We start from the raw sequence: 20,056 nt of genomic DNA on the forward strand, positions 1-20,056 counted from the left end.
GTCTCTGGGCAACCTTGCCCAATCATGAAGTCCTTGCTCTGCCATGGGATAGTATGGACTTACAAACTGAAATGGTAAGGAGAACATTAGCTATTTATTGCTGACATAGTACAGTTATTTTCACATTGACAGTATTCAAATTAAAAATTTCATTATTGTTAAATATCATGATGGGAGAGTATTATTAAAAATGTTACAAGTATGCAAATGCATATGTTTACGGGCATTTAGGTTTTACTGTGTTGTTATGTTATAAAGACATGCAAGGCATTCTGGGCCATAATGAACAGTGGTCGGCAGCACTCCATAGGCTACGTATTAATATGAATAGGTGTTTCTGTAAACCTAGGGACAATAAACAGCTCTCTCTTTTACAAAAACGAGCTGGTAATCGCTCATTGAAGAGGGAACTATGATAAAAAAGATTGTTATCCTAAAAGCATGGAGTTGACGAAAGAATAAGCAAGCAATGTCACGTTAATGTTAAATAGCCTACATCTGAACGCTAGGTGGCAACGTTGTATTACATTTGAAATACGGTGTGAGCTTCACAAGTAAGGAAGGTGCAAATATTATGTAATTTATCATGGGAAATTATTGGAAATGTTATTTCTTGTTTATTCCAATTGCAAACCACACACATCCACTCGTACACTTTTAATACCTTGAAAAGACTCTCATTTTGTTTATTTGATGTTGCCTAGCAACGGGAACAGACTTCAGAGCAAATATTCTAGAACAGAGCTTCAGAGAGACACGTTTTGAGTTTGTGGCCAAGTACCTAAAATATCGGTTTCCATGTGTATGTGCTGGATTGTGTGCTTCCTTTATGAAAGTAAGCGTTTTATAGAGTTACAGACATAATGAGTCATGTTGTAGTGGTCCACATAAATGTGCCCCTTCTGTTGCTAAGCGAAGATTTAACGTCATTCATTTCTTGTGTGGCTAGAAGCTAGCTAGCTAGGTCATAGGGAGGAGATGTTGCTGTAACGTTATGGGATTTATGTTGCTTAGCGTAATGCCATGGTCATTTGATATGAGATGCTTGTACTCATAACTTTAGGACTCCTATTTTTTTTTTACTAAGAGTAATTCAGGAAGCATTTTAGCCCTAAAAGTAGCGCCTGAGTCTGTGACAGCTTAAGCGAGGACTCCTAATAAGACCGATTCACAAACAATGTTTTGTGTTGGCATTTCACGTCGCGATGTTTTGAAATGCGTCTAACGATCACGAGGGAACAATTTTGCATTGTAGGCATAACTAAGGGATGCAGTAACACCACCAACAACAACCAAAACTAGCCTACTCATTGTTTACATGTAGCAGGCTACATGTAACGTTTCATTGTGAATCAAATTAAAAGATTCTCCTCTTACAAACGTTGGCATAGGCATATGGTGACAGATTAATTTAATAATGTTGCTGCGTGAATCAAGGTAAGCGCGAATGAAGTGGCCACTTCTTAATGGGACTCACTGTATGGAAGTAGGCTAAGTAAAATAGAAATGTTTAAAATAAGATAAAGTTAGGATATGCCCGCTTGACAACGGCAGAGATAACTGGCCTTTGGCCATAGTAACCATCCATTTAGAACGACTGGCCTTCATAGCAACCAAGGATCTTAGCTGTGATTAATGTAGCTACAGTATGCATGCAATGTGATGCAAAGTATAGAAAGGTGATGAAATCCGGCATCTTTTGTGTTTGTTATTTTTTAAATGTATTTGTCATGTCTTGATGTCACTTGACGCGCTGGCTTAATTCAGCCGCTCCACCCAGCATATTTTGTCTTTTTGTTATGTGTCTTGTTTGTGGAGCGCTTTGGGTTGCACTCTGTGCATGTTAAATGCGCTTTAAAAATAAAACTGGCTTGACTTGACTTGACTTGAAATATACAGAGACAGGTCAAGAAATATAGTGCAATGTAGACAGTAGTATACAGTTGATTTACAGAAGGTGGTTTAGAGTAATATGAATTAAATATAAATATGTGCAGTGTATTAGCAGTTATCTCATACAATAAGTAGAATAATGTATGTAGATGTAGCAGTAACATTATAATAGTAGAAATAATAATATAGATATATGCAGTGTATTAACAGAATATAATAAAACAGAATAAATATGGATATTCAATATGACAAATATATAACAGATATGTACATAACATACAGCTATGTGCAGTGTGGAAACAGTGTCATTGTAGTGCAGAAACAACATTATAAGAGTAGTAAGAATAAGTCTATGTGCAGGATGAATAGTATGAAGATCAGTAGAATAACTATGTATACATGTAATTACAGTAGGCCTATGTACATTTGTAAATAAATAGAAAACTATGGGTGAGAGGGATAAATAAATTTTATTTAATCGTAAAAGTAAATTGCATTCAATTAAATTGCAATTAAACATTTCCAGTAGGCTTTAATGTCACGCAAAAAGTACAACCAAAGCTGAGCTTGATCAACTAGAACGTCTAAAGAACCAGAACTTGAGTGTAGTTTTTTGCTGGGTCCCAGGCCATGTTGGTCTGAGGGGAAATGAGAAAGCGGACAGTGCTGCTAAGCAAGTCCTCAATGAAGAAGTCACAGAATGTCATATCCCTGCCCCAGACCTTAAACCTATACTGAACTCTTACATCACAGATAAGTGGCAATCTGAATGGGATTTATGTACCAACAACAAGCAAGGAATGTGAATTTTGGCACGTTTTCATGATCCACTGGGTCGTTATGGGCCACACAAAATACGGTGTTGCTAAAATAACTCCTATTGTGGCTATTAGAGACATGCGTTCATGAGTATCCAGCTACATTCAATGAGTTAAGTAAAATACATTCACACATACAAAAAAACATCACTAATGTTGTGGACATTCCTTTATTCTGAGATACATCAATAGGCTCTCAAAACAATCCCAAACAGACATAAGGTCTTTATAGAGCAAATCCATATAGATTATTTGTAAAATAAACCAGTAAAACAGAATTAGGGGATGGAATATATAACATTCACACTCATAGCTCATATTTTTAAAATAAATCAGTGAAAAAGTATCCTGACAAACAAGCAGCATTTTAATGCCTTAGTCATATTTCATAATTTCAAATTTTTCTCTAGGTTACCTGATAGCCCAGTTTGAGAGGTGCAAGACGTGTGACATTATTTATTTTTTCAGCCAATCACTGCTGTTGTTTTATTTTATTGATTTGATTTTAGTCATAGAAGCTAAATTCGAAGGCAGGCCACAGGTAAAATCCAACGAACCGCATTCACCCCGCAAGGCAATAGTTGAGTAGAGCTTTTGAGGTATTGCCACTGCTCCAACACTGAAAGGCACTGTTAGAATGCTTGGATCAAGCCAGGTTCAGCATAGCGTATGTCACTGTCTGCTCACGTTGGTGACCGGATCAGGGCAAGCACACTTTCAAAGTTCCCGCCGGAAATGCAGTCTAGTTAATTCTAGTTCTTACATTTTCAACAATAAACATGCATTTAGAATAAAACTGGAACAAATTTAAGTCATGAACTGGTAACAAACACTGCCTGGCCAAAAAAAAAGGTCACCACCTGGATTTAACTAAGCAAATAGGTAAGAGCCTCCCTGTGCAGTGCTATGATTTAGGGTTGCTACAGTTCTGGTCTAGGTTCAGTAACGTTATGTACCCAAAGAATGAGGGCAGCTGACTGACCAGGTCACTCCATCAATGGATTTTTTCTTCTCTGATGGCATGGGCATATTCCAAGATGACAATGCCAGGATTCATCAAGCTCAAATTGTAAAAGAGTGGTTCAAGGAGCATGACACATTATCACCAGACACAGACTCCAGACCTTAACCCCATTGAGAATCTTTGGGATCTGCTGGAGAAGACTTTGCGCAGTGGTACGAATCTCCTGTCATCAATACAAGATCTTGGCGAAACATTAATGCAACGCTGGACAGTAATAAATGTTGTGATATTGCAGAAGCTTGTGGAAACGATGACACAGCAAATGCATGCCGTAATCAAAGCTAAAGGAGGTCCAACAAAATACTAGAGCGTAACTTTTTTTTGGCCGGGTAGTGTATACAATCCACACAATTATATGAAAACTATATTGATCTTAGTACAGAATGCCACACTCACCCACAGCCTTCCTCACAGGTGACCGGTCTCTTTGGATTGTGCTCACAATCCTTGAGATGTGAGTGAAGTTGATCCAAACGCAGTGTTGCAGTGCAGCCAAAGCTGGCATTATCACAGGTGATCTGCAGCTTGGATAACATGTTTCGCATGATCCGCGGTACTGGACGCAAGTGGGCAAGCGTCACCACTGTGCGGTCAACTGGACATATCTGCTGCTGGGCAAACCACTGTGTGATGCAGCCATTACAAAAGGCATGCTCACAATGAGGGGCCTGAACATGAGGAACAGGGGAAAAAAGATGTGAGTACAGGAGAGAAATCAATCAAACAGCCTAAAATGGTAGTATGGCAGCAATTAATTTAGTCATCAGCCTGATTACAGAAAATATCCTAACTACTTGTCCTATTTAAACTTAAAGGAGAATCCAGTGTGATATTGACCTAAAGTGTGTTGAAACATGATACCGAGTGTGAACGTATGTCTCATAGCTGATCTCGGCTTGTCCCCTGCACTCCGAAATCTGGCGCTAGTTAGCCGATGCTACCAACAGCTTTTTCAATGGGGGTGCCTCGGGCATCGGCCTAGCCATGCAAATAAATCACTGTTTTATACCATTTACGAGGCTCAAAGTATCTCCACACTTCATTGGTAGACTTCCGAGGGCCCTGACATTTAAAACGAGACATTGAGAACTTTGAAAAAGCTCTGGTATTTATTTACAAGACGATTTATACAGACAGTACCTTCATGAAGTTTCAAAGATAGGAAAAATCCTATCTTCCTATTTCAGAACTTCAAACCTCATGGGTGTGTCCTATCTATCTTAAACCTCCTATCTTTTAACAGTTTCTATCCACAAGCCATCACAATGCTAAACTGTCATACGCGTAGGCATGGGCGGGCCTCGTCTACAGGTGTGATGAAATGCGTTCATATTCTACTTTTTATGTCATAAACATTGCATGCCTATGGAAAGGCTTTGCAGTAGGATTGTCCAATGGTCAAGCTGTTGCTTCAATATGTGTTTTAATTTATGCGACGCACCTATGCTGGGTTCATGCAGTTTTATGCAAGTTTAAAATGTTTAGATGACTGCGTAATTTGTCATTTTTGTTCAATAAGTTCTACTTTTCATGTCATGAATGTAACATGCCTATGACAAGGCTTTGCAGTTGTACATTATGGTCAATCTATTGTCTCAATTGTGTTTTATGTGCGCCAAAGCTACATTCATGCATTGTTTTGCTCCAGTTGAAAATGTTTCTGCATAATTTGTCAGCTGTGATCAAATGCGTTCAGTAAATTCCACTGTCATAAATATAACATGCCTATGATTAATGTTTGTAGGCTTCTCTTATGTTCAATCAAATTGGCTTTGCTAATTATTCTACCTCGTCTTTTATTACTTTTTTACTACTTTTGCTTTTGTTTGTTTTTTGCTTATTAATTATTCTATATTTTTAAATGATTTTACCTTGTATGTTTAATGTTTTCTTTTTATTATGATCTTGATGCTACCTTGTCTCAATACATTTTTACTTTGAACTCTGGTCAAAGTAGCCTTATGGTCAGGTTTAGCACAGCCCCACACATTGTGAACCCACTTATTATAATGTTCAGTGGAACACATTTAGCTAAGTTTAATCCAGGGCTTTAAATTCATTTTTCAAAATGGGGGGATTCCCCCCTCAGTGCTTCACATAGGGGTCTAATTCAGTTGGGGGGGAATACATTTTACAAACTGAAATTGCATTTTCCTTATAGGGCTACAGGCGTCAATGAGAGAACACTTACACTTACATCATTTTGGTTTCGATTTTCTTATTGGAGTAAGTCTTTGTCATGATCCATTTGATAATGTTTGATCGTTGTTTTGGTATGAAGCATCTTTTACGTAATGAATGCGCACTCTAGAAAGTGAAAGTAGCCTAACCTAGGCCTATATGCGCTCTGTGTCTGAGCTGTCTGTGCACGTCCGCAATTGATTACGTTCCTCAAATGAAGAACACATCAATCCCATGGTATTTTTTGCATGAAACATGCAAGTTTAAAATCCAGCCGGTAGCCACGTTACATCTCCGTTTCATATTTGCCTAGGCTAGCCTACAATAAATTAATTGAACGAACTCAACTGACAATAGGTAAATCTACTGATTCGGTCATTGAGAGACTATGAATACAGTACAACAAACTTTCAGTCTTTCTGAAGTTTATTTTTGTATTCCGGGGTACAGTAGCCTAATTGCCTAATGTCTTGACAATTACCGGCTTGCTGTTTAAACTGACTGCGCCGCTCTGAAATTTCCTGCCAGGTTTATGACGTAAACCGCTACATCTCAGCTCTGGCATTGCCTAAACTCATGGTGTGGGAAATCAGATTATCTGTCAATATTGGACTTTGAAAATAAGGGATATTTGCTACATTTTGTAACATTTATAGAAAAACCGAGGGGAAGTTAAATTAGAAATTAGAATCGGAAATTGAAAACACATACAAAAAAAGAATTCGGGGCTTTTGAAAAACTACTGACCAGTTATAAACGGTGAGAGCCAAGGCATTTTGACAGGCTGCATTCACTGTGATTTGGAAAATGGACAATGAAGAGTCTATTAGAAATTAGAATCATGGTGAAATTGAAAAACACATGACACCTGATGAGGCATCTACCTGGGGCTTTTTTGACCAGTTATAAGCGGTGAGAGCCATCCAAGGCATTTGAAACTGTGATTTGGAAAATGGACAATGAAGAGTCAAAGAGTGTCTTTGTGTAATGAAACTGGTGAGTCTTGAAGTCTTCAATAATTTGTTTCCCTTAAACTAAGCATTTACATAAAGCACATGATTTGCAGATTAAAAGGCATTCCACTCCAGATAGCTAGGTGGCTACCAGACTCATAATTCACAGTCTTCAATAATTTGTTTCCCTTAAACTAAGCATTTACATAAAGCACATGATTTGCAGATTAAAAGGCATTCCACTCAGATAGCTAGGTGGCTACCAGACTCATAATTCACTTTTAAATGCAAACTGAAAATATCTAGCTAGCATAATGTCATTACATGCTTCTATTTCCAAAGGAATGAAAGCTTTAGGGTCATTCCATGTGAAAACAGCCAATATCGGGGTATCATGTACATGGTACCTCTCAGATTTTGCTGAAAAGCTGTGAAAATATGCCTAATGTTACCAAACGAGGGAATCTGAAGTGTCAGGTCAATATCTCAAACGGAATTTCACATTTCATCTTTTGGCATTTTTGGAAGCCCATAACATCTGTTCTAATAGTGGTAGAGGGCTGGAAACTGGTGTGGTAGTTCATTGTACAGTGGGTACCAGTTAACCCTTTGCAGACCGCACGCTCTAATTTCGGTACCCCAGTACCGATGACGTTCAGTCTAATAACTAATAAGCCATACCCCAACCAATGTTATCAATGAAAACTTCCTCAAAAACGTCACATCATAGGCTTTCTGGCGATATGATTGGTTAAGGGATTTGTGGCGCAAATTTATTTTACTACGTGAAGGAAAAATCAAGAGTTGACGTCTCCCTCCACACTTTTGCTGGTAATTACACCTTGTATGCATGGCCGTAACATAATGCGTGTGTGTGTTCACTTCAGCTGATATGACAGCTGGTATTTTAGCACACCGTAATCTTTAGTAAACTCATTATTTTCAGTAATTTCTGGGGGGTTACTATATGTCAACCAAGATTACAGACCTACTAGGACTGACATTTTAACGATTTGTTCTATTTTGAACGATGTTCCTTGCTTGTCAGCTGATACAGAAAACTAGCTAAGTTAGGTAACATTAGCATCAGAAGAGGCTGCAACATGTCCCTGACGCGTAGTCGCGATAAAGTTCACTCCCGTGCTTCATGACTGCCAACTTTATGTCAAGTACACCTAATCGGTATTTTATTGTCAAATAAACCTTTCATTCCTTCATAATATGTATAGCACAATTTACAGTTGTTTGTAGCCAAGTTGCTTAGCTTACTTAGATAGAAACATCTGACATGAATGACAACGTTAATGTTACATTACTGACGTGAAGACTGTGTTGATCACCGATGGTGTAACGTAAGGATTTTATTCATTGACTGCTGTTTTCATGAATACATGACTGAAGATTTGTTATAAATGTGTCTTAGTATTGTTTAGCTTTTAGGCTGTAAGGCTGGCTGCTACGATTATGAGGTTTTTGGGTGGCTAACTATGATGGGAGCTCATACACCCAAGCCTACTCGTCGACACATTATTTTCTAAGGGGGTGTTTTGTCTTTACGCAACTGCAGTAGCCTATGCACGGTGTGTATGTGTATGCATACGCTGTTTAGATGTTTTCTGTCATATCTCCTGACTCATGTTCATGAATCAAGTTTGCTTGTAAGCTGGTATGCTATGTATGGTTTAGCCAAGGCAATAACACCTAGTGAGCTCTGAGACTAATGTTACCTCTCCAAGCAATATTGGAGTCCTCCAGTGACAATAATACTTTTAGTGAAAAGAGACATGGTTGGTGGTGATTAAGATTATGTGGAAGTAATGTAAAATAAAACTAAACAACCTATTTACTATCAGACCTGTGATTTTTTGTTATTTTAGATGGAGGGAGAGAAGTATGTGCAACTGAGGTGAAAGCAGCCGACTGCTGATGGCAAACATGACCCCAAGGACCACGGTGGCATGGACATGGGACATGGATGGGTAGTTTCTGGATGAAGAGGAAGACAATGATGTGGTAGAGGAGGAGAGTAATCTCCCATCATCCTCAGCTGGGTAAGCATGTGTGTGTGTGTGTGTGTGTGTGTGTGTGTGTGTGTGTGTGTGTATGTGTGTGTGTATGTGTGTTCGCCCAACTGGGCGTATGTACATTTCTGGTTGTGATAAGAGTGTTGCTTATAACAATAATGACGGATTATAGTGGGATTATAGTGATAATAGTTTGGTTACAGTAGATTTGTATTTCTAATTTTCTTATCTGACAATTTCTTTATTTTGAGCTTGGTCAAGTCCCATGTTAGGTAGAAAGCATACACTTTGCCTATCCTTCTAACACAGACAGGGACACCAACTCCAGTAGCATTTACACCTCATCGTCTGCTAGGCTTAGATGGACACACACACACACACACGCCACAGCTGTGACGACACACACACGGATCTGGTGTGAATGCGGCGTTAGTGTATCACCCTATGTGTAGGGCAAATGATATCGATAATTATATATTGTATCAAATTATATGCTGTATGGTTGTTAAATGTATTGAATTTCTTTTAATGTTTTAATTGTTTATATGTGTGAATGTTAATATGAATTGATGCTTTGTTCATCATGTTAAAGTATTTAGTTGATCTTTGTTATACTGTTGTCTTGTCATTCTTGTAGTTCTAATAGTTACTGCTTGTTTGTAAACATATGTTTTGTTATTTACCTGAAGTTGTTGTTCCTGATTATTTAATGAAATTGTTAGACTTATCTAAATAAAAATGATTTATTTCTTCTTTCGTAAACCTAACACATGTGCCAGTGTCTCTTATTCTTGTTTTCATAGTAGAATGAAGCACACGGAGAAGCAGTTACCATCTGGCTAGTCTTTATTTCAGCCTTTATCTTTCCTCCCCACAATTGATTTAGCCTCTTCAGAGTACAGTAAGACATCCTATATTTAGCTATGCATCTTGTTTTGATGGTAAAACATATATTTGTTACATGACCATTATATCGGTGTATTTTTGGTCAGATGTCAAACCAGGGAAGGAAAACATCCTACTCTTGAACCAAAGGTGATAAATTGATTCTGTTTTTTTTTACTGAGGAGATCACAACACTGTCTATACACACTATATCCACAATAGAAATTAGGTGAAGCAAGATTCATCTTTACAAATTGATATTTTTGTGTTTTTTGATGTTGAATTTTGAAGGTATTGTTTAAAAACAATGTGTGTTACACTCAAACTTATTAAAACTATGATATGTACCATTTTAAAGGGCTAGTTCTCTTGATTACAATGGTGGGTATATCTTATCTCTGCCATGTAGCATGGCCACACAATAAGCCTTTTTGTCTCACAAGGGCATCAAGTATGAAAAATCGGAATGTTTTGTGCCGTCTGCAAAGGTCTAATACATTTATCATAACTTTTGAACAAAAGGTGATACATTGGTTCTGTTTTCATCACTGAGTAGAGGACAAAATTGTGAATCTCCCATACACTCTAAGTTTTTCTCTATCTACAACAGAAATTGGGGGGAAAATAAGATTAATCTTGACAAACTGATAGTTTTGTGTTTTTTGGGGTTGAATTTTAAAGATATTTTTTAAAAAATATGTGTGTTCTCCTCAAAATTATTCATTATATGTTATACCATTTGAAAGGGCAAATGGTGGGTAAATTATATATCTGTCATGTAGCATAATCACACAATAAGCCTTTTTGTGCCATAAGGCCATCGAGTATGAAAAAATGGAATGTTCGGCGCGGTCTGCAAAGGGTTAAGTTTGGACGGGTTCCTTCATGAATCACTCACCCCATTTTCTCGGCAGAAATGGCACAAACTGCAGTTGACACAAACAACCACAAGGTGTCACTTGGGAGTTGACTTACTGCTCTTCCATGACGCAGTTTCCAAGTCAGTCCAAGTCAGTAGAACAATCAGAGACAGTTGAGCCATTACCAAACATATATGATAATACAATAGCGTGAGTTTATATGTCTTATCAGGGGCGTTGCCAGCCGATTTTGCCGGGGCTTCAGCCCCGAATATTTTTTTAATGTATTTTGCAAAGTTGACTAACAAATATACCATTATTTAGATCATGCATTGGAACTGTGAGAAGAGGTAGATTTGTCAAATATAAAAGCAGGACACGGGTTTCCTCTCACTCTCCTTCATGCAGCAGATCTAACTTGAACATTACCTTAGGCTACCATAATTTGAAACGAGGGTTGCTTATGGTTGGAGAGCAAGCGACGCGACGAGAGAGAGAGAGAGAGACAGAGAGTCAGTCAGTTCCAGGGTTGGGCATGTCATTGTTTGCATTTCCTATTTAGTATAAGAAAGTTATAAGGAAATCATAAAGGCAACAAGGCAGGGGCGCCGGAACGAGTTTCAAGGTGCAGCCCAAAATCGCGTGCGCTGTATTTTCTCTGTCTTGCGCAAACAAAATGTGTGCAAATAGCCTGCGTAATTCTGCTTCATAAAGTTGAACAAACGCATGTGGTAATTTTATAGATACATAGAAATAGCTTACTGCCATGCAGTTTATAGGGTATGCCAACTTGGAGTGAACTTTTTCACGTTAAGCCCCCCTCTCCCACCCCTTTCTTTCACAAGCAGTGGGGGAGCGTGGGACACAAAGTAACACTTTTTGGCTTTGGCTAAATATTTCTAAAATCATTTGAGTTTCACTAGTCATATATTTTAACAAGCAACATGCATATCTCTGTTACAAATGTGCACTGGAAGTTTGTTTGTAGGACCTACTGTTCTTGTATTCCACCAAGAGTGGCGATAGGTTAAATGTTACAACCTGCCCCATATGCGGGGTTAGTTGTAACACTAATGCAAAAGGCTGTTTTTAATTCAATTAATTAAATAAATGTATCTGAATGTGTATGATAGGATAGGATCTGACTGTTTATGATACATAACTCTCATAAGTCTTGCCTAGAAAAGCCCTCAAACCTGAAAACACATGAGGCAAAAGGGCAAAACATCACAAAACTAACTAAACTAACACGCGCATATTTTTGTATTGCAACATAATTGTACAGTTGTAACAGCGCATTACAACTAACCCCGCTCGGTCACGTTTGTTATAAGATAGCTCCTGCTATGTGTTGACTACATGTTTCAAAACGGTGTTCATTTTTAGCCTACAAGACGATTATTAGATGATACAAGACAAGAGTCAGTGAGCTGCACCCACAACTCAGTAATCGAAAGACTACCACCTATTTACTTTGATGCCAAAAAAAGACGCTTTTGCTGTATCTACGCGGAAAACACGTCCACTGACTGAAAATTTGTGGAACACCGTCTCATAGTAATGTGGTTAACTGACCAATAGCATGCCCCGATCAACCCTCTGCAACTAGGAAAAAAGTCCATGTTACATTTAACCCTGCGTTTCTTTGTGCCCCGCGCTACCCTGCAGCTTTCTGAAGCGGTGTTTCTGAAGCTAATGTAACAACAAATACCACCTTAACGTGAAAAAGCTTAACGTAGTTTAGGCCTATGTCCCAAAACGGCAACAAGTCGTTTTACTCCCCGAGGAGTACAGGAGCCTGGTGGAGGACTTTGTGCAGTGGTGCAAACACAATCACCTTCGACTAAACACTTCAAAGACCAAGGAGATGGTGGTGGATTTCCGCAGGTCTAAGCCCGCTCTGCTACCAGTCTCCATTGATGGGGTCAATGTGGAGGTGGTAAGCACCTACAAGTATCTGGGTCTCCACCTGGACAATAAACTGGACTGGTCAGCCAACACTGATGCACTCTACAAGAAAGGACAGAGCAGGCTGTACTTCCTGAGGAGGCTGCGGCCCTTCAATGTGCAGCAAGCTCCTCAGGATGTTCTATCAGTCTGTTGTGGCCAGCGCCCTCTTCTATGCAGTGGTATGCTGGGGAGGAAGCACAAAGAAGAAGGATGCTGGGCGACTTGACAGGCTGGAAAGGAAGGCTGGCTCTGTAGTGGGAGCTGAACTGGAGTGCATCACTTCAATATCTGACAAAAGGACCCTAAACAAACTGATCAACATCTTGGACAATGAATGTCATCCGCTCTACAGCACTATCAAAACCAAAAGAGCTTGATCAGCTGGAGACTTCGCCACTGCCATGCACAACTGAAAGGCTGAGGAAGTCATTTGTTCCTAGGGCCATTGAACTGTTCAATGCCTCACTAAAGGGAAGAGGAGAGATAGACTTCTCTGCTTAGTCTGTCTGCCTCTCCACCCTCTACATGTTTGAGTACTGACTGCCCACTACTGCTTTACTACTGTTTTACTAATGTACACAGCCTAATGTTTTCACTACTGTTTTACTGCTACACTGTTTTTCATGCTATATTAGCACACATGATCAATGGCTGCGGTCAGGCTTCTGCTACAATACTGAATGAATGAATGGCTATAACCCTACTACCTCAACCTGTTTTTGCACTGAAATAGTTTTTTATTTTACCTTGTCTACATTATACTTTACTCTCCTATTTGTCCATATTATTTATGCTGGTCTCTAGACCTTACTCTTGCACTGATGGACTAATGTTGAACTATTTTTTGCACCTTCACCATGACACTCACTCTCTTGAGCACCTTGCCATGCACACATAACTAAGGACTATGGTTGGACTACTGTTTGCACCTTCACCATGACACTCACCCCCTTTAGGACCTTACCAGTCCTGGCCCTTTCACTACAAGCGTCTTATGCTTGATCACCCTCAAGCACATTGGACTTTCTTAATTTAATTTATATAGTGTATTTAGTATTTAGTTTTGTTAGTTTTCTTATCTTTCTTATCTTCTACTGTCTTTATTGTACAGTGGAGTTTAGTTATATGTTTATACTTATGTTTAAACTTATGTTTACCATTTCTGCTGTGCATGTTGTGTGTGATGTTTGCTACTGAGACCCTTGAATTTCCCCTTGGGAATCAATAAAGTATCTATCTATCTATCTATCTATCTATCTTATGCGCTCAAAGAACATTTAACGTGTCCCAAAAACAGCTATCAATTAATCACCAAACGTCTTATAAACAAGTCTTGCCAGGAGCAACACCTTGCAAAAAAATGATAACAATAGGCCTAATAATGGTTGGAATGGAAAGATGCAATTATGTTTTGAAAACAAATGCTCCCATTACCCCGCAGAAGTTTCAAAATAGCCTACAGTGGGCAGTGCTTCGACTTGGCCAGCTTCACTCGCGGTCCGCGCGCGGGATCACGCGACTTTAATTTGTATTTTTCCAGTGACGCTCCAACGACGCTGCAACAACCCAAACAATCGGTAGATGTCTCAAGTGAGCAGGGTGTCTCGTAAAAAGAAATGGAGCCTGGAAAACCCTACACAGACTTCACTACAGACTTTAGCAGACTGGTTTAGAAATAATTTAATAGCCAGAAATATGCCTGAAATATGCCTGCCCTGCAATCCCGTTTGCAGCGGTAGAAGAAACGCAGGACAAATTAAACATTCTGGTTTTCTCGATGATAGACAGACATCATTTGGACAAAATATAGAGCATATTAACCTCCGTTGCTCAGCCAAATGCCTTCCTGTTACGTCCTGTTATCACGGAGTTACAGGCGATAAACGATAAGCGATTTACTTCATTAGTGGTTTATTTTTTTGATTATTAAAGAGTGTTTTTCATTTAAAGATTTGACTTTGTGCTTATTCAGTAGAGCATTTAGTGCTCTCCCCAATCCCAGACGTTCACATTGCATGTTTGTTTGTAATGGATGCAACCGCAGATAGGGCTCTGGCGTTTGACGGCAATGAGTTGTTAACAGACATGAACCAAGACATATGGCCCAGCAGCAATCTAGGGACTGTTTATTATTTATTGAAGGCCACCGGAGGAATTTTGAGTGCTTCAGTCAAAAGTTGCATGACCCTCCCTTACCTGCTAGAAATTGTTCAATGACCATCCGACAGAATTGTTAAAAAAAGACATGACCCTCCCTTGCCAATTGTCGCTGTCTTCCTCCACCAGCGCTGTTTTTGCGCCACAGCCCACACACTGTGATAACGTTCTTAAATCAATCTTTCCTGTGAGCTTGCATGCTACCAGTCCTTCCTTTTCAAATGTGTTGCACCTGTTTGCACAATTTCACAAATAATCATATGTGATTAACAATATGACAAATAATCCCTGTACACGGGGACCGAAACAATGCATGCCAAATTGCAATGCATTTTTCCTTGTTTATCACGTATTTTAACTTTACCCCGCTGTCTTGCCGTTTTAATGTTTCCCCGTAGAATATCCCATATTTGAATACTCTCATAACAGCCCTGCCATCGGGCCTGTCTCTGTGTTGCCCTGTTGCCACCCCCTTGCCCTTCCAACAAAACAAATGTCTTCAAATCATCGTTTTCCTTGCTTAAAGGCAAACTTAGAGTGATGTTAACCTATTTAAGTTTAACGGCGTGATTGTCATGAGAGCACGATTCATTGGCGCTTGCATGTTCGGCCTTATACGTGCGCACCCGCCTACCATCAGGCTACTCAGCTACTAGAGAAAGAATTTCCCCTGTTTGTATGTTCACTCCAAGTTGGCCTACCATAACTTACCAACTCTGCACTGTAGACCCTAACTGGCTATTTATATTTTTCTGTGAAATAAGCAAATGTATTTGTTCAACTTTATGAAGCAGAATTACGCATATAGGTTACTTGGAACATAACACATTTGACAAAGGACAGATGTATGTTGCTAGTGACAAAATATTAACTTTCAGTGTTTTACGATGTCTTTGTCATGGGGAAGTGTTTTTCCCCATGCATTTATTCAAGGCTACTGTCAGTGACTGACGCGAGAGAAGCAGGGTCTGTGTTGTGTTGCGTTGCGTTAATTTATTTTCATTGGGCATTCTCCGTGCCGTGCCGTCCACAGCTCTTCAGTTCTGACAAAGCCGAAATTACTCCTTTTGAAACAATGAGTGCAGGAAGCGTGTTTGTGGTTATATTGCTTGACAGGAGGGATCCCAAGCAGCTTTCAGCCATAAGGCTACTTTGAGAACATTTCAATTCACCCTACACTACTATTCAAAATGTTGAAAACTATTTCGACATAGCCTATAAAGCAGTTAAATTAAATTAAATGTTAGTTGTAAACAAACAAGCTACTTGGTGAGGCTCACAGATGCCTTAGATGGCAGGAAAAATCTTCACGATATACAGTGGGTCCCAGTTAAGTTTGGACGGGTTCCTTCAGGAATCACGCACCCCATTTTCTCAGCAGAAATGGCGCAAACTGCAGTTGACACAAACAACCACAAGGTGTCACTTTGGAGTTCTGCCACTACTATTTTTGATACGACTTGACTTACTGCTTCCATGATGCATTTTCCAAGTCAGTAGAACAATCAGAGAAAGCTGAGCCATTACCAAACATATATGATAATACAATAGCGTGAGTTTATATATCTTATACCCTATTTGTCATGGTTACTTATAGATTTGATAGTGTAACGATAAGCGCAAGAGACTTTCAGCGGGGGCACGGGAACTTAAATTGATCACGGTAGATTAAGCTTACACTTGACAAAACATTATAATATGAAAATGTAGATGCAAGATGGTTGTTGTAAGATGGTGCAGCTCCTTTAAGAAAGCACCGTGTGCAGGGATGGAGAGAGAGAAAGCGAGAGGGGATATGTGTTAGAACTTAAATGCGTGTGGAAAGTGCTGAGACTGGGCGAAGTCATATTCAAAATAATGCAAAAAATAAATCCGCCAGATAAAACCAATTATCCTCATTCATTGCAACCTTTTAGCATGCCTGCTTGCCGACGTTCAAACGAAAAAAGATATCAAAGCACCTTTTGCGTTTGAATGTATACTAATTTAAACAGCTTGACAAATGATTTAGCTAATTGATTATAGCCTGTACAGCAATTGTTGAACATTTACCTGTGCAAGTACATTGTTAGCCTACAGAACAATTTCCATAGTGCACATCTTATCAACAGTTTGAATGTCGTGTGTGTTTCTGCATTGACAAATACCGTTCAGCACAATGATTCATGCCCAATTAATTTCCCCTGTTAAAGTGTTCGCCTTTGTTACACTTTTTGGTTTCATGATGTAGGCCTAGCCTATGATAAACACCATATGGCCAAATATGTGATTCAGCTAATGTTATAGGCTATACAATTTCCCCTCTTAAAGACAAGCTGGTGTAGCTTATTAGACTAGGCTACTATTAAAATGCACCGACGGTAGCCTTGGCTATGTGTAGCCTAAAGTAAGCTATCGCATGATTTCATGCACGTAAGTTCATGCATCTGTCAAGTTAGTACAGGGCCTCGCTCCCCCTTGCGACGGCCCTGCAGCTCCTCCTAAGACAGCGAGGAAAAAGTTAAAATACGCGATAAACCCGGGAAAAGTTGACAGGTTTGTTTGTGACAGTGATTATTTGTGAAATTGTGCAAACGACCGCCTTTTCAAGGCATTTCAAGGAAGGAGTCGTAGCATGCAAGCTCCCAAATTGACCCAGTAGACAGAAGGCATCAATAGCCTAAATTTTTGGGACTGGGGAGGGTCATGCGTTTTTTCTCAATCACTTTGGAGGGTCATAGAAAAATGTCTTGCTGGCGAGGGAGGGTCACGTCTTTTTTGACTAACGCTCCCAAAACTCCTCCGGTAGCCCCTTAAATAAATAACGAACAGTCCCTAATTGATTATAGCCTGTAGGCCTACACCAGCAATTGTTGAACATATACCTGTACAGGACATTGACAGTAGGCCAGCCTAACAAGCAGATGTTGCAAAAAAGACGCAATTAATCAGAAATAAATAATGTAATCTTTATTTAACAAACTGCAAGCAACAAGAGGGTTGAGTTCGCTGTGAGGCCAAACCCAAGAGCAGAGCCTATCTGCTAAGGCACTCGATAGGATATAACGAGCTGTGTGCGCCTGGAAAGACAATAAGATGCTTTCTGAATAGCACAGCGAAGACGGCTCTGGTCATCCCATTCCCTCCCCCCACTTCCTGTAGCCTACCATTATGACTTTGCCGTTTTGGGACATTAAGCTTTTTCACGTTAAGCCCCCCTCCCCCACCCCCTTCTTTCACAAGCAGTGGGGAGCTGGCGGGGCACAAAGTAACACTTTTGGTAGACAAAGGAGGGTTCTCAGCGCTTCTGTCGTTTGGCCACAATCCGGTGCAACCAGGCCAGGACAGATATTTTAGAGCAGGGGTGTCAAACTCATTTTCATAGAGGGCCACATCATTGAATTTATAGGTTACTGAGGGCCACATAATCGGCGAACATGTGCATGGTGCAACCATGAAATTGGTATTGCAGTATGGCTTTTTCAAAATTGGTGTGTAATGGTCCTAACCACTTTAAAACAGTGTGGCTGAAATAAAAAACAAACAGCCTACAACAGTAACATTTTCAAATGCAACTTCTAGGCCTACAGTATTAGTTAACAACTGATCAATATGCATTCATGGACTGACATTGATGAGAACAAACTGCAGTCAATAATGTGCATAACAATGTCCATAACACATATCACCACTAAAATTAACTGTGGCTAAGAAAGGTACTGTGTGTGTGTGTGTGTGTGTGTGTGTGTGTGTGTGTGTGTGTGTGTGTGTGTGTGTGTGTGTGAGAGAGCGCTATGGTACGTACACCCACCCACCCCCGCAAAAACAAATTCACGCGTGTACAATATTTGTCCGTTTCCCGGTTTTAAGTCCGTGCATTGCAAAAAAAGTAGCCTACATAGCATAACACTATCCACATGCAATAATACAACAACAACGTCTACGATGACCTATTAATTTGGACAAATTGATACAGCCCTTTAGCTAAAGTTACCTTTAGTTTTGTTCTAGCGTACCGTGACGTCTGGCTTTAAACAGCTGTAATCTAACGTTCTGACAAGCACACCAATTGCCTACCTTGTTCTTGCCCATCTGGAATAACTCCTCTAGCTTTGCTGTCTCCATCCTTTCTGTTTTCGTTGTTTAAACTTGTGATATCCATAACTAGTGAATTAGCCCAACATTTTGTTCTAGCGTACCGTGACGTCTGGCTTTAAACAGCTGTAATCTAACGTTCTGACAAGCACACCAATTGCCTACCTTGTTCTTGCCCATCTGGAATAACTCCTCTAGCTTTGCTGTCTCCATCCTTTCTGTTTTTGTTGTTTAAACTTGTGATATCCATAACTAGTGAATTAGCCCAACATTGTGTGCTGATAACCATATATAGATAGCCGAGTAAAAGAAAACAACAAGTAGCCTAGTTATGTGCCTGCGTCGTGATTCTGTCTTTAAAGTTTAATAATGTTCTGCACCTTTTACTAAAGAATAAAGAAAATTAAAAAGACATCTGAGCTGCACCGGCGTCTCTCCTTCTCTCTAACACTTTTTGGCTTTGGCTAAATATTTCTAAAATCATTTGAGTTTCACTAGTCACATGTTTTAACAAGCAACACTTCTTATTGTACTAATAACAGGCGTGTGTCGAAAATTGACTTTATTTTTCCATAATGGAGAAATAACATATGCAGAGTCTACCAAGGTCAATCTTGCCAAAAAAGCCCTCAAACCTGAAAACACATGAGGCAAAAGTGCAAAAATCACAAAACTAACTAAACTAAACAGCATATTTTTGTATTGCAATCATTGTAGCCTACAGTTGTAACAGCGTAACAGTCGTTTTACTCGTATATCGCTCATTATAAAGAACGTTTAACGTGTCCCAAAAACAGCTATCAATTAATCACCAAACGTCTTATAAACAAGTATTGCCAGGAGCAACACCTTGCAAAAAATGATAACAATACGCCTAGGCCTTTATATGGCTCTGTTCCTGCCTAGATTCGAACTCAGAACTGCCTGAAAGTTGCAGACCTGTTCTGGATATACGTGCATTAACCCACTCGACTGTCAGACAACGCTATCTGCTTCGAGTAGCCTATTGGGTAGGAATGTAGCCTACACTGGTTGCTGTGGCACAGTCTTGAGTGACCGAATTCGTTTTCCTTTGTCATATGAATGCTGTCATTTTGTTAACATTACTGTTAAGGAGATGCTGTAGGCAAAGGCTATATTTCAACCTTGTTAGTGTAAAGTGTAGCAAGCGAACTTCTCATGACTACCGACAAAGTAGCCTACTGCCAGCTGACGAAGCTCTCATTTTAAAACATTA

General features: G+C 39.5%; 1 protein-coding gene across 4 annotated transcripts in view; it reads right to left on the reverse strand.

Moving 5' to 3' along the window:
* LOC125293150 (E3 ubiquitin-protein ligase NRDP1) overlaps positions 1-20,056 on the reverse strand; it is a 118,639-nt gene that overhangs the window by 25,735 nt on the left and 72,848 nt on the right. For all 4 annotated transcript variants that reach the window (XM_048240870.1, XM_048240869.1, XM_048240871.1 and 1 more), the window contains exon 3: positions 4,132-4,403. In XM_048240870.1, the coding sequence (XP_048096827.1) occupies positions 4,132-4,403 (272 nt within the window). The remainder of the gene's footprint in view (positions 1-4,131; positions 4,404-20,056) is intronic.

This window comes from Alosa alosa, chromosome 4 (genome assembly GCF_017589495.1).
Source record: "Alosa alosa isolate M-15738 ecotype Scorff River chromosome 4, AALO_Geno_1.1, whole genome shotgun sequence".
Taxonomy (NCBI): Eukaryota; Metazoa; Chordata; class Actinopteri; order Clupeiformes; family Clupeidae; genus Alosa; species Alosa alosa.